The sequence below is a fragment of the Rattus norvegicus genome, chromosome 19 (assembly GCF_021556685.1).
Source record: "Rattus norvegicus strain SHRSP/BbbUtx chromosome 19, alternate assembly SHRSP_T2T, whole genome shotgun sequence".
In the NCBI taxonomy this organism is placed as follows: domain Eukaryota; kingdom Metazoa; phylum Chordata; class Mammalia; order Rodentia; family Muridae; genus Rattus; species Rattus norvegicus.
This window is the reverse complement of record NC_141552.1, coordinates 67501-81946: the sequence shown is the minus strand read 5'-3', so window position 1 is coordinate 81946 and position 14446 is coordinate 67501. Positions and strand designations below refer to the sequence as shown.

At 44.8% G+C, this 14446-nt stretch overlaps 1 protein-coding gene across 1 annotated transcript; it reads left to right on the top strand.

The window, feature by feature from the left end:
• Positions 1–3090: 3090 nt before the first annotated feature.
• Positions 3091–13334, top strand: Ces2f (carboxylesterase 2F). The gene is made up of 12 exons (XM_087595340.1): positions 3091–3255; positions 3847–4057; positions 5776–5917; positions 6521–6654; positions 6736–6994; positions 7727–7825; positions 8293–8433; positions 8553–8633; positions 8835–8979; positions 9380–9517; positions 9904–9976; positions 10405–13334. The coding sequence occupies exons 1-12, from the start codon at positions 3180–3182 to the stop codon at positions 10589–10591; spliced, it is 1686 nt and encodes a 561-aa protein (XP_087451466.1). The 5' UTR covers positions 3091–3179; the 3' UTR covers positions 10592–13334.
• Positions 13335–14446: the final 1112 nt, after the last annotated feature.

The following is a 14446-nucleotide window of genomic DNA, read 5'->3' as shown; positions in this document are numbered from 1 at the left end:
GGGAAATATGTGTCTGTGGGGTGTGTCCTAGAAGTGGGGTGCGGTATCAGAAGGTCCAGAAATGTCCCACAAAAGAGATGCCTGTTTGACATCTGAGCATGTCCACATGTGGAGGGGCACATCCGCCCTGAGAAACCACCTAGGTCCTCCTGGAATGTCAACTATTTCATCTCCCATGATTCATTTTCATTCTTACCTTATCGTTGTCCCTAAGCTCTCATACTTTATGCCAATTTGCAAAGGTGACAAAATGTATTCTATTAGCCCCTGGGCTCTTCCAAAGCATTTTCTTCTGTCATAAAGAGGTTGGTTCCTTCATTCTCTAGACCCTAAGACTGCCTTATATCTCTAACTGTGCCCACCTTGCCCCACTAGGGTACAGTTTTCCTAGGTTGGAAAAGTCCTCCTTCTTCAATCCACTTTGTTGAAGACCAACCACAGAACACCATCGTCAAAGTGATGATTTGCATATTCCTCGCTCCAAACACCAGAGAACAGAAAGGAATTGAAAACATCTTTTAGCCTTGGCTCAGTAGCTGAGAAGACAAGAGCCCTTCCTTTGATTGCAGGAGAACTGAGGCTGATATTTGTACTGGGACTCGGGACGTTATCGAGCTCCTGCTGCACACACGCATCTGTGAGGTCTCCATTTCTGTGGACAGACACTTCACAAAATGTCCTTTAGAATTTCAGTAGCTATACTATTTTTTTAAAGCTTTGTTGTCTAATGATTTCAATGCAATCAAATTTGCACACTTGCCAGCATAGATGAACGCATTTTGCCTAAAAATAGGACTTGGGCAACCAAGTCCTTAAGTATACTTAAGTATAAGACCCCTTCTTTCATTGGGAAGAGTTCTCTTGGGCTCCTCTACATAAATCATTGTCTGGTCTCTGCTCCAGGGCAAAAACTTACTGATGCTATAATTTGGCAGTTGTATATAAAATAAACATCAGAGCCCTGGAGGCCCTATCATGGAATAGGAATCCTTTGTGACTGGTCCTCTTACTAAGTACAGTGTCTTTAAGATTCCAGTGTCAGTCCACACATGCACACAACACATTTTATCTACTCCTTAGTTGATGCACATCTAGGTGACCTGATTTTGACTACTTTTAATCAAGCTCTTATGAACTTTCTCTCTCTCTCTCTCTCTCTCTCTCTCTCTCTCTCTCTCTCTCTCTCTCTCTCTCTCTCTCTGTGTGTGTGTGTGTGTGTGTGTGTGTGTGTGTGTGTACTTTTCTTTTGGCTAAAGACTTTGGAGTAGATAGGATAGGAGTATTTAACTTCTAAAGTAACTGTCAAACTGTTTTCTATAGTAACTATATCATTTTGTGTCTCCTCCAGACATGTATGAGGGGGTCAGTAGCTCCCAATCCTAGACGACACTTGGCCCAATGGTTATTACATCTGATTCAATTGAATGGGTATGGATAATACATCAGTGTTAAGATGAATTTTGAGCCTCTGGTTCTCTCTCTCTCTCTCTCTCTCTCTCTCTCTCCCTCTCTTTCTCTCTCTCCCTCCCTCCCTCCCTCCTTCCCTTCTTCCCTCCCTCCTTTCCTCCCTCCCTCTTTCCCTTCTCTATTTCTTGCTCCCTTCTCAATTCTGTCTCCCTCCCCCAATGCCATCTTTATCCCAGATTTTTACTATGGTCTTAGCCATTATTAACACTGGGCCTCCGAGTGGTGGTACTGTAAGAGGCAGTGTACATGGATTTTTCTAAGCTGAGTTAAAATAGTCTGGGATTAAGAAGTACCAGGATGTCCAGGGAAGAATAAAGAAGCTGGTTCCTCAAACTTAGAGACACTGGAGATTTATCAGGCCCCACGGCCCAGCATTTCATTTGCTTATGGAACTGAAGAAGGGGAAGCACCTGGCAGGAAGGCTGGAACCACAGATTTCACAAGAATGCATTATAAGGATAATATTGAATAAAAGCAGACCTTGTAGATTGGAGGAGGAAGTAGAAGCCATGACTGTTTCATGTCACAGAAGCCAGAAAAGAACCAAAGGAGGAAGTCCTGCCATGCCCACTATGAGTCCCTAAACTGTTAGGGTCCAGAAAGTTAGAGCCAAGGTCAGTTCTCAGGGGGTACTCAAGGCTGTCTGACATGGTTCAACACACTGCTTCCCCTGGGAAGTCACACAGAGCTAGGTGTGAACTCCTCATCCTGTAATCATTGATTCATCTCACCAGTGTTCTCTATGAGTCTGAAACTGTTGGAGCCATCAACACACCCATGAAATGTCATCAAGTGGGGGTGATGGGTAGCCAGGCACCTACGTGGGTAGAGAGATTTCCAACAAAGCCTGAAGTTCTGAGTTTGATCTCCCACATCTACATTTGCAGAATGAGAGAACTGACTCCCAGAACTTATCTTGTGACTTTTACATGCATGTCGTGACATGTGAGTACCCACGCACCAACACACACACACACACACACACACACACACACACACACACACACACACACTCACACAAAGTAAATAATTGAAAGAATAAACAAACAGTAAGAAAAACAGTTTAAAAAGTGTTTCCCAAGTGGATAAAGGCCTGTGTGTTGATCTGTGTGGAGTTAGCCAACATAGGAGACACAGTAAAAGATGGAGTGAATGTGACTAAGTAATGCCAAAATTCCAGTATTTCAATGAAATAGCCAGTATTTCTGGGAGCAGCCCATAGAGGTCCTAAGATCGCTGTAATGGTCACATTCTGGGCTCCCGCCATTGGGCTTCTCTCTGTCTATGGCATCTTCCGTATTTGCCTACTCAGAGAAACCCTCCTGTTTTCTCCTGTTACAGCGTTTGGTTCCCTGACCTCTGCACCAGCACTGACCTCTGCCAGTGAGCACAAGAACAGCAGTCATTGTGAATCTAGGTTTGGAGACAGGGTTCCTAGTATCCCAGAAGAACCGCAGGAGTGCAGAAGCCACCTGTGCCTCCTCATGAGGCCAAAGAGCAGAAACTTCAGATGTGTGTTTTTCCTAAAGTTGGTCATTGGCTCCTGTCATTTCTGCCTTTAGTTGTCAGGAAGAAAAAACTTTGCCCCGCCCCACATGCTCTCCCACCTACATTCCCTTTGGTCCTGTCTGGGCAAGGCCTATATATTCTGCTTTCGGTTATTGGAACACTGTCAGTCTGTAGAAGAACAGACTCAGGTCTGGGAGCTGATCATGCTGCTGCACAGACTCCCTGGATGCCTGGATGCTGTGGCCTGTGGACTCCTGATTCTCCTCCTCCATGTGAAGGGTGAGACTCCATATGTGGGGTGGTGGGAAGCAGGGTCAGAGCTGCCCGGGTCACTTGGAAGCTGAGATTGTGGGAAGAAGGCACCAGGGAGGGAGGAGCTCATCCAGATGGCAGTTGAAAGCATGGGGAATGTGAGCCACACAATGCGCCCACTAAAATTCACAGAGTGGGTGCCATAGCACACCGAGGGTCAGAGATGTCTAAGAGAAACTGAGGAGCCAGCCCAGTGTGAAGGGCTCCAAGGAGCTGGACCTGAAGGTCAGGAGAAGAGCAGAAGGGGCATTTCCCACATCTGTGCGTGGCTGTGACTGTTCTTAACTTTGGGTAATCGTAACAGTAATAACTTCGTGCTGCCAAATTACTGAGTGTATGACCTCTTTGGCCAGAGCAATGCTGTGACACCCTTCAGAGGGGTACAAGGAAAGGCTCCTGGGCCTGAGGGATAAGGAAGCCGTTATACTCATATGCCACAGCTGAATCGGGGGACCCTGAGTTCCCTTCCTGTGAGCTCTGGTGACAATGAAATGGAACTCCCACAAACTGGTGGCAACTGATTACAGAAAACTAACTCAGATGGTATCTCTTTAACAGGTCATGACTCATCAGAGGCCAACCCCATCAGAAACACACATACAGGCCTGGTCCAAGGCAAGCTCGTCCACTTGAAAGGCACCAAATCCGGTGTTCACAGCTTCCTGGGAATTCCCTTTGCCAAGCCACCCGTAGGACCACTGCGCTTTGCACCTCCTGAGGCTCCTGAGCCATGGAGTGGTGTGAGAGATGGAACCTCAGAGCCGGCCAGGTAAGTTCTGGGCCCAGAAGGTTTCTGGTACTGGGATGAAATATGCTTCAAGATCTAAGCCATGCTAACGTGTCTCCTCCCTCTTAGCTACAGAGCAGTTCTCTGCCTGTGATGAGGGATATCTCCCATGCATTTTTCTTTTGCATGTGCTAAGGATTAGCATGTAACAACTGTGTCAGACTCCCAGGATAGAGCTTGGTATGTATAGGGAGTTAACTCCTGGTACTACAGTGAGGAACATCCAAATTCGTCCCAGAATCAGATTGTGCCAAGTGAACTCTCTGATCAGTGTGTTTATATTAAGCAAGAAGAGCCCTGAGTCTGGTGTATGCACTACAAGTCCCTCAGGAGAGCAGCAGTGATAAGTATCCTACAGAGTCACTGCGACAACCCAGAAGGTTAAGTGTCATTGTCTAAGAGTCATGCATGAAAGCTTCCATGGAAAACATATAGGAAAACGAGATTCCCTGAGAGCCTGGACATGGGATAAAGGATTTCTTATTCCCTATGGTACAGTATTGTCCATTCATTCTTACAGTACCATTGTGGACACAGCACCCAAATATCCAGGAGCCTTACTTTCATTTCCTGTTGCTGTCATAAAAATACCCTGACAAAAGCAACTTAGGGAAGGAAGGATTCACCACAGGTCACGGTTCCTGGTTGCAACCATCATAGGGGGGAGGTTCTTTAGGAGAGTCCCCAGTAGGGAAAGCTGGTTAAATCACATTTGTAATTGGGAAGAAAGAGCAAAGAATGCATGATTGCTTGCTAATACTCAGCACACTTTTGCTACTCACTCAGTTAAGAAGTCCCTTGCTAGGGAATGGTGACACCCACAATAAACAAGTATTTTTACTTTGATTTATGTAAGCAAGGTAATCCCCACAGGTCAACCTGATATTAGACAATTCATCCTGGAGACTCTCTTCCCAGGTGATTCTAAATAAATAGTACGAGGAAGGGGGTGAACAGCACTACCCGCAGTTAATCATTTCCATAGAGAATCCAAGAAGTCCCAAAGTTCCAATCTCATGAAGGTCTGTTTCCACTCAACCAGAAACCTCCCTGGAAATCTGTACGCCTCTCAGCCTCCACAGAGCCAGTAACCCTTGCCTTGATAGAAGGAGATTGTAGAGAGGAATGCTGTGTAAGAGGAGGTGTTGAGGGTGACTAGAAGAAACTCCTAAGAATCTGCTTTCTATTTTCTTTTAATTTTTGAGATTATAAGTACATCATTTCTCCCTTTGTTTTCCTCCCTCCAAGCCCTCCCATATAGCCCTTATTGCTCTCTCAAATTCTTGGCCTCTTTTGTTGTTGATTGTTGCTACATGCATATATGTGCACACACACACACACACACACACACACACACACACACATTTCTAAATATAACCTGCTTAGTCTGTTTAATAGTGTGTGCGTGTGTGTTACGGCCAGCCATTTAGTATTGGATAACCTATAGGAGGGCACTCTTTCTTAGGGGAGATTTTCCTCCCACTCTAAGTATTCCTTATTTACCTCTAATTCCATGTAGATTGAGACCTCATACTCTCTACTTACCTACTTTTGTATGTCTGCGTATGTTGTTATTATTCATCTCATGTTTACGCTTTACTGTTGGTGAGACTTATGGGTGTATTGTCTAATATTACTAGGACACACAGGTTTTGATCGCTGAACATTTCTTGGGATTTAGCATCTGTCATTGTCAACAGGTGTCTACAAAATGATGATATAGTGAATTTAGAGGGTCTGAAGAGGATAAAGATGATCATGCCTCACTTCTCTATGTCTGAGGACTGCCTGTATCTCAACATCTACGTACCAGCTCATGCCAATGAGAGCTCTAACTTACCTGTGAGAATTGGGCCATGGTCAACTGGGTGGAGGTAAAGCAGTGTAGACCCTGATGAGAAGCCTTACCCTTTAGTGGGTCGAAGGTTTTGGGTTTTTGTTTCTTTTGTTTTGTTTTGTTTTGTTTCCATGTGGAACATCATAGGACCTAGGAGTTGGATTATAGATTAACTAAGGACACATACTACAAATTTGAGCCCTAGAGACCCAGTCAGGTGTCCAAGGGCTGAACACTGAGATAAGCCAAATTTCTAGCTTTGGAATATTGGTTGTACCTATGAAAATTGGTAAGCGTTTTGATTCATAATCAGAAAAAAATACTTGTGGAGATACCATTCTCCACACCTTTGAGGAGTCTGAGATTGCTAGAGACATTACTCTGGACTTATATCCATTAATCCAGGCTACGAGAGTCCTGATGCCACAATGGGGTTTGAAAATATGCTAATGGAACTATAGTTCCTCATCTGTGGCCTGTGTCTAGGATGCTGAGGAGTCCTTTGTATGTATTTATCCACAGAGATACACAGCAGCTGATAATCCAGGAGGCAGTTCTAATTAAGCTTGTGTTGTATAGAAGCCTCTGGCATCTCTTGACTTTTGTAGGTGATGGTATGGCTCCACGGTGGTGCACTGGTTATGGGCATGGCTTCCATGTATGATGGATCCAGGCTGGCAGCCACCGAGGATGTGGTGGTGGTTGCTACCCAGTACCGCCTGGGAATCCTGGGCTTTTACAGGTGAGCATAGGTCTGGGATGGGAAACAGGGGCTGAGCAGAACCTAAACAGCCTTTTGATCCCTGTCTCCTTCATTTCTCAGCACCGGAGATGAGTACGCCAGAGGCAACTGGGGATTCTTAGACCAAACGGCTTCCCTACGCTGGGTCCAGCAGAACATTGCCAACTTTGGAGGCAACCCTGACTCTGTCACACTTTTTGGCCAGTCAGCAGGTGGCACAAGTGTGTCTTTCCATGTTGTGTCCCCCATGTCCCAAGGACTCTTCCATCGAGCCATCATGGAAAGTGGGGTGGCTCTGCTGCCTCTCTTTATATCTAACTCCTCTGAGACAGTCTTCACAGTAAGTGCTCCATCACCCTAGCCCTGACATTTTGCCATTGCCCTCAGCCTCTGGTACTCCAGTACTATGTTCAATGGGGAAACGAGGACCATGGGAAATAGTTTCTTTCCAATGATTTCTAAGAGGTTCAAGGATGAGGCTCTACTTCCCTCTACTTTATACATGCCGAATACATTATGTGGCTTACAAAGCTCCTCCCAGCAGCTTTAATTATTGGCCATAAACAGTATGCATAGGTTTGGGAGATGATTCAGTAGATGAGAGAGCCTGCTGTGCCAGTGTGCAGACTGGAGGTTAAGTCCCCAGAAACCACATAAGGCCGGACATGGTGGTACTTATTTGCAGTCCCAGTGTTTTGGTGGTAAAGCAATTCTCAGAGGCAGAGGTGCTCTAAAGGTTAAAGGTCAACTACATTTCTGTGGGCATCAGCAAGAGAACCTGTTTCAAATAAGGAGGAAGATGGCAAATGATATCCAGGTTGTCCTCTGACTTTCAGAGGCAAAATGTGGCACATAAGGCCCACTGTTACACAAGAACATATACACACACACCAAAACTACGCACGCACACACACAGAATGATCCATTTCTCAGCTGTCAACTCTGAGCAACAGGAAAATGGGAACAATTTCACACTCTACTGTACATAGCACACAATAAGATGATATATTTAGGGACAGCACCAACTTGGGACTAAAAAGGTACTCCTCTCTCATGCCAACTCCCATTACAGACGGTGGCAAATCTATCTGATTGTGAAACTTCAAACTCAGAAGCTCTGGTGCACTGCCTTCGAGGCAAGAGTGAAGCAGAAATTCTGGCTATTAACAAGGTTGGCAGAATTGTGTGTCTGGAAAGATGGTAGGCAATAGGGTGTGTGGCTGGAAGTCCTTCGGTACTCTAGACAAATTATTTTATGTGCCTGGCTTGACATCCTTTTAATCCTCGGTGCAAAATGAAAGGTGCAACTTGCCTCATAGAGTCCTGTAAGCAGGGTCTAAATGTAGAGTCTTTTCAGGGATGAGAGAGGAGAGGTGTGGTGGGAATGACCCTGCTGAGACAATGGGGAAATGGGGAAATAATGGATAACACCCAATTCTCTCTCTCTCTCTCTCTCTCTCTCTCTCTCTCTCTCTCTCTCTCTCTCTCTCTGTGTGTGTGTGTGTGTGTGTGTGTGTGTGTGCGCGCGCGTGCGTGCGTGCGTGCGTGCGTGCGTGCGTGCGTGCGTGCGTGTGTGTGTGTGTGTGTGTGTGTGTGTGTGTGATAGATCTTCAATACTGACCTTGAATGTGCCCTCAGGCCTTCAGGATTATGCCTGTTGTAGTGGATGGGAAATTCCTACCCAGACATCCCAAGGAGTTGCTGGCCTCTGCTGACTTTCACCCTGTCCCCAGCATTATTGGTGTCAACAATGATGAGTTTGGCTGGATTCTCCCTACAGTAAGATCCAGATCTAATCTCCTATGTGTCTGAGGGCTCATATGGTGGGCAATGGGAACTCAGAGATTCATTGATCCACATCTAAGCTATTTCAAACTCGAAACATTCTCCATACCCAGGTCTTTGAATTTTCTCAGACAATAAAGAAAATAACCAGAAGGAACTTGCAGGCTATTCTGAAGATCACAATGGCACAGATGGTGAGAATCTTTGAGACCTGCCCCCATTGAGAGGACCTCTCAATATACTGCTCAGACAGCATACCTAAAAGTGGGGGTTAGAGAAGGTTGGCTGGCTGAAGTCACTCAGAGCTTTCCCCCTGTAACAGACCTCATTGGCATTTTCCTACCCTAAGGATGTTGCCCACCCAACCTCATTTTTTTCTCATCACAATGTTGTAGATGCTGCCTCCTGAGTGTGGTGCCCTGCTAATTGAAGAATACATAGGAGACACTAAGGACCCCCGGACCCTCCAAATGCAGTTCAGAGAGATGATAGGAGACTTCACAATCATAATCCCTGCACTCCAAGTAGCACGTTTTCAGCGTGAGTATATCTGTAACAAGGTTGAGGGTAGAAGCTCAGAGCGGTGGGTCCCAGGCAAGCTCTGTAGGGTCCAGACTTGACCTATGTCTAGATCAAATCTCTGGTTCCAGACCCTAAGAGTCTTTATCTAATAAATCCTTATATCGAGTATAAGATGGTGACATCTTATCTGGGTACAGATGAAGAAAGAGCTGAGTGGTATCTGTGACTTGATCCCCCAGGGAGGGCAGAGTCATTCTTTAACAGTGGGCTTTTCCCACAGCCAGTGCTCAAGGATGGGGCACCACACTCAACTGTTTTGAGTCCAGATAACTTGAGACCAAGTTATCTTGTTGCCAAAAGTGGGTCAGGACTCTATGAGGTAAGCTGCACTTATGGGATCATGTATCCTTGCCCTCAGGTTCCCATGCTCCTGTCTACTTCTATGAATTCCAACATGGATCCAGATTTCTCAAGAATTTCAGGCCACGGCATGTAAAAGCTGACCATGGTGATGAGCTTTTCCTTATCTTTGGATCCTTCTTCTGGGGCACCAAATGTGAGTCTTTCTTATTTTCCATGAGCAGGATGGAGAACCAAATTTGTCCCTGAAGGATGTCTGAGCCTTGAGTTCAATTTCGGAGTCCAAGACTCTGAAACAAACAGGATCAAGTGTGTACCATCTCACAGGTCAAAACCTACACTGAGTCTGGATCTTTCTTAGTTTAGCTTGTGTTAGAGAAAATCAGGATTCATTGGATCAGGCATGAGCCTGGGGGAATTTGCTCAGGGGACTAGATGGGTCTTTGATGCTGGGTTATAAAGGAGGGAGGGAATGAAGCCTAGAGTTTGGTTTTAGGGTACAGCTGGCATGGTGAATATGAAGCACGACTTTGGCAGCTGCATTAAGTGGCTGGGATCTGGACCCTTGTCTTCTCTCTGCAGTTGACCTCACTGAGGAAGAGAAGCTGCTGAGCAAGATGATGATGAAGTACTGGGCCAACTTTGCACGATATGGGTGAGAGGATGATCTTTACTCAACCTCCTAAAGGTTAGGTCTTCATGTAGGGATCCATTTGTGATTGGTGATCTCATTAGCATTCATGGATCCTTTATCTTGTGTTAGAGTCCTCTGTACCCAAAGCATACTGAAACAGATACTTTGTAGGTGCTGGTAACTGGTCATTTCACAGTGACCTGTGGGTGGGTCACAGTACTGTGGTACTGTTCTTTAGATCTTGCCTCTGAGAAGGAGAAACAAAACAGGCCAAGTGACCTTATCCCACATGGAGTAGAAACTAGTGGATCAGACTTGCATTTCAAAATCAGAATGTCTGCACCATCAGGCCCCTCATCTTCTTAATTCACTGCCCTGTCTCACATCGGGAGGTCAGGCCTTATATTAAAGTGACCTTCACTTTTCTCTACTGTTTGGCATATCCATAGGAATCCCAACAGCAAAGGTCTACCCTACTGGCCAGTGTCAAACCAGGATGATCAGTACCTGCAGCTGGATATCCACCCTTCTGTGGGCCATGCCCTGAAGGCCAGAAGGCTGCAGTTCTGGACCAAGACTCTTCCCCAGAAGATTCTAGAGCTAAAAGGAGTTCATGATACAATCAAAGATGTATAGTGCCCAGGAAAAGTATGTGAACTTCAGTAAAGTCAAGGTTAGCCAGAGGTTCTCACAACCCATTTAGAAAGCTGTGTTAATTCCAACATTCACATAACCATTTCTAAGCTCTATAGTTGTCTATTTTGCCAACATAGATGACCAACACTCTACATGTCATTCCTTACTGAAAATGGTAGGCAAACTTTTTATTAGGCCTACTCCAAGATGACTCTCATGTAAGTGTGGGTGTGTAAGTGCCAAAGTACTCGCATCTTTTTTCATACTCCTCTGGTACTAGACTCTATTCAACTCTTCCCTCCCCACTTATTTTCTCTCCATTTTCTTTTCTTCTCCAAGACCCCAGAAACTTGAGGGAATATTGACTATATGGGGTAGGTTATATTAAAACCCCACACCCTTCTCTTGGCAAATCCCATTGCTTCCACATATTTATAAGTGGCCCGATTATCTAAAGTTCTATTGTTTTCCTAAGTTCAAGCTGCTTCTGTAGTCAGATCACAAACTGCTCCCAGTCTTGTGATAGGAATCTGTGGCCCCAGCTACTCAGAAACTGAAAGGAAAGATTGCTTGAACCCAGGAGTTTCATACCAGTTTTGACAGCATAGCATAAACAAAAGTATGTTCATAAGCTGTATGATTTGTAAGCAGCAGAAATGTATGTGAAGTTCTGTAGACTGAAGAATATAAGGTCAGTTTGCCAGCAGATCTGCTGTGAGACAAGCACTAGCTGTTTGATCCAAAGGTTACACTCATGTCCTCTCTAGGTAGGATGTGCAAACTCTAACACTCAGCACCCTGTAAGGGTCCCAACTCTTGGTATTGACACATTAGAAATTAAGTTTCTGCAAGTGAATTTGAGCCTCACAGGCTTTTAGAGCTTAGCTCCCAGACCTCTCTGACAGTAGGCACTAAGCATGCCAGCCCCTGAAAACCTCTATGCAGATTGCTCCTACAGAGGAAATATCATGTTTCCTTCCCAAGAAGTAATTGTCCACTTTCATAAGAAACTGAACTTGACGTGTTCATAAATACCTCAAGCAAGGCCAAGGGTGGGGTTGACCAGAGGCCTTGGTGGCATTCCTCTATTAATACATTTTCTCTTATTTCCATGGTGTTTGTAAATACTACAACACTCATACTTGCATGAACCTATAACATCTGTAAAGATCCTTTGCTATTGTGTATGTTGTGGGTGTGAGATGGAAGAAGTATGAATGTGCTGACGCGTCTAGCAGAAGACACTCCTGTCCCTGGAACCCTGACTGATGGCTTCACCATGTACATGAGTGTCTTTTTGTTTTATAGAATTTCTCCAGTAACGTCCTGACTCTTCTTGACAGTCCATGGGATTAATTTTCATTCTTAAGTTACTGTTGCCCTAAAACTTCAACTCCAGCAACTCAAGGTCTCTTGTATATTATGTCATTTACAATAGTGCCAAACCATACCTTTTGTTTCCCCTAAGGCATTGATGTCATTGAGAGGGTGTGTCCTGATGTCCTATTGATTTTTTTAATTTCTCATCCCTCTACCTCTGGTCCATTTGCCTCCCTTGGGGAACCAGTTTTCCAAAGACGAAATCCCTTTTCATTTCCAGCACCTTTGGATGAGAGTGAAGGCTCCTACATTGCCTCTCTTGGACACTAGGGCACAGATGAAGGGAGTGATAAGACCTGGCAGAGTGGCTGAGCCCATAGTTTTCATCCATTCCAAGAATCAATCCCTCCATGCCCTCAAGCTCTGCTTCTGTTGTGGTCCTGGAGATGGCTAGGGAACACCGTATCAGTTCCTGTCCTATAAGAGGAACCACTGGTATTTAGCTGCCAGCAGAACGTCCTTAAGACAAGGTCAAGCAATTCTTCCTTTAGTCCTTGCAGAGGTGTATAATCTTTGGTTCCTTTTGTCCTCTCAGCAGCTGCATATCTGAGTCACTTCCATGTAAAGACTCTGCTTTGGTTGGAAAATGCAATGTTTTTTGAGAGAAGGCTCTCACTATGTAGCCCAGGCTGGGGTCCCATTCACCATTCTCCCACCTCAGCCTCTGGAGTACTAGGATTGTAGAACAGCATCACCAGGCATTTCTAAGCAATATGTTATGTGGCCAACAGCTTTCAATTTTTTGATGAAAACATATATAGAACCGTGTGTATGTTTAATTTTCAAAGGTTATGTAGACTTACCAGATGGGGTAAAGACACTTGTTACAAAACTTGATGACCTGAGTTTGATTCCCAGGACCCACACTGAAGAAGTAAAGAACGCATTCCCAGAAATATTGTGCCAAAGTGTCTTCTGAGATGACTGTATCATATTTCAACACATTTAGACATATGTGGGGTGCCAATTGCTGCATATCCCACCTCCACTGGGACTTGGGAATCTTTAGTATGGTTGCATTGAATGGTGTGTACTTGTGTACTGGCTGGTTTTGTGTGTCAACTTGACACAAGCTGGAGTTATCACAGAGAAAGGAGCCTCCCTTGAGGAAATGCCTCCATGAGATCCAGCAGTAAGGCATTTTCTCAATTAGTGATCAAGGATGGGAGGGCCCATTATGGGTGGTCTTGGGTTCTATAAGAAAGCAAGCTGAGCAAGTCAGGGGGAGCAAGCCAAAAGAAACATCCCTCCATGGTCTCTGCATCAGCTCCTGCTTCCTGACCTGCTTGAATTCCAGTCCTAACTTCCTTTGGTGATAAATAGCAATGTTGAAGTGTACGCTGAATAAACCCTTTCCTCCCCAACTTGCTTCTTGGTCATGATGTTTGTGCAGGGATAGAAACCCTGAGACAGTGGCTGAGCACATGTGGCCCCAGGTGCTGCCTAGCCCCACACTCCCTAATCCCACTTCCCTCCCATCCATGCAGCTACCAACAGTGCCAACAGTGGCAGTGAAGGAGCAACTTGGTTCTTTTAAATCTCCTACTGCACCTGCTCAACTACACCCAGGCTGGCAGGAGGAATGGTATAAACAACACATGGCTGGTTGCCATCTTGACTACAGGATAAAGAAGGAGGAGTCATAACTTCATTACTGATTTAAGGGCAGTCACATGGCTGGCAGCCATCTCTGTTATGGGTTGGAAAAACAAAAAAACAAAAACAATGTACCTCGCTTGGTGACCCTGACAGCCAAACATTGTAACGCAATAGTAACCCACTTGGCGTTTTGAAGGCATCACATTGTTTTCACTTGTTAGAATTTCGTTTTTGTCTTCCAAAACTTATGGTTATGCTCTATATCTTTACTAAAGGTTCTTTGTTTTAACATACAGGTAAAGTTTAGAGCAGATAACTAAAAACAGACAAAGGTTGTTTAACTCAGATATGCTTGGTAGGTGGTATCCCTCAAACCTGTCAGAGAAGCTGCTGAGAATGGCATTTAAGATGCTTAAACTCACCATGACAGGGACTCCCAAATCCTATCAGTGACCCCTTCAAGGTCTCCAATATGTGGGCATAATGACAAAGGACTCCACCTGGATTGGGGTACACTATGACTGTGCATAACTGACCCAATGCCTTATCCACTACTAGGACCATGCCCAAACTGTGAACAAACAGGACATGGAACAGGCTTTGTGTTGCTTACTATCAGAATTATACACAGCTTCTCAAGGGAGACTCTAAAAACTAGAAGGGCTTGGACAGATACCCTGCAACCTCTAAATATCACTGATGCCAGCCTTGACAACTATCCATCCCCAGTGAAACTCCCAATCATCACAGATAGAAAAAACAACATATTTCAAGACAAATCCAAATTTCAACAATATGTATACACAAATCCAGCCATACAAAAAATACTAGAAGCAAAACTCCATCCCAAGGATGATAACTACATCTAAGAAAACA

Coding starts and splice junctions, on each gene's coding strand:
- Ces2f (XM_087595340.1), top strand. CDS start 3,180: ATGCTGCTGCACAGACTCCCTGGATGCCTGGATGCTGTGGCCTGTGGA. Junction 6,995..7,726: donor CCTCTGAGACAGTCTTCACA/GTAAGTGCTCCA, acceptor CTCCCATTACAG/ACGGTGGCAAATCTATCTGA. Junction 9,518..9,903: donor CTTCTTCTGGGGCACCAAAT/GTGAGTCTTTCT, acceptor TTCTCTCTGCAG/TTGACCTCACTGAGGAAGAG.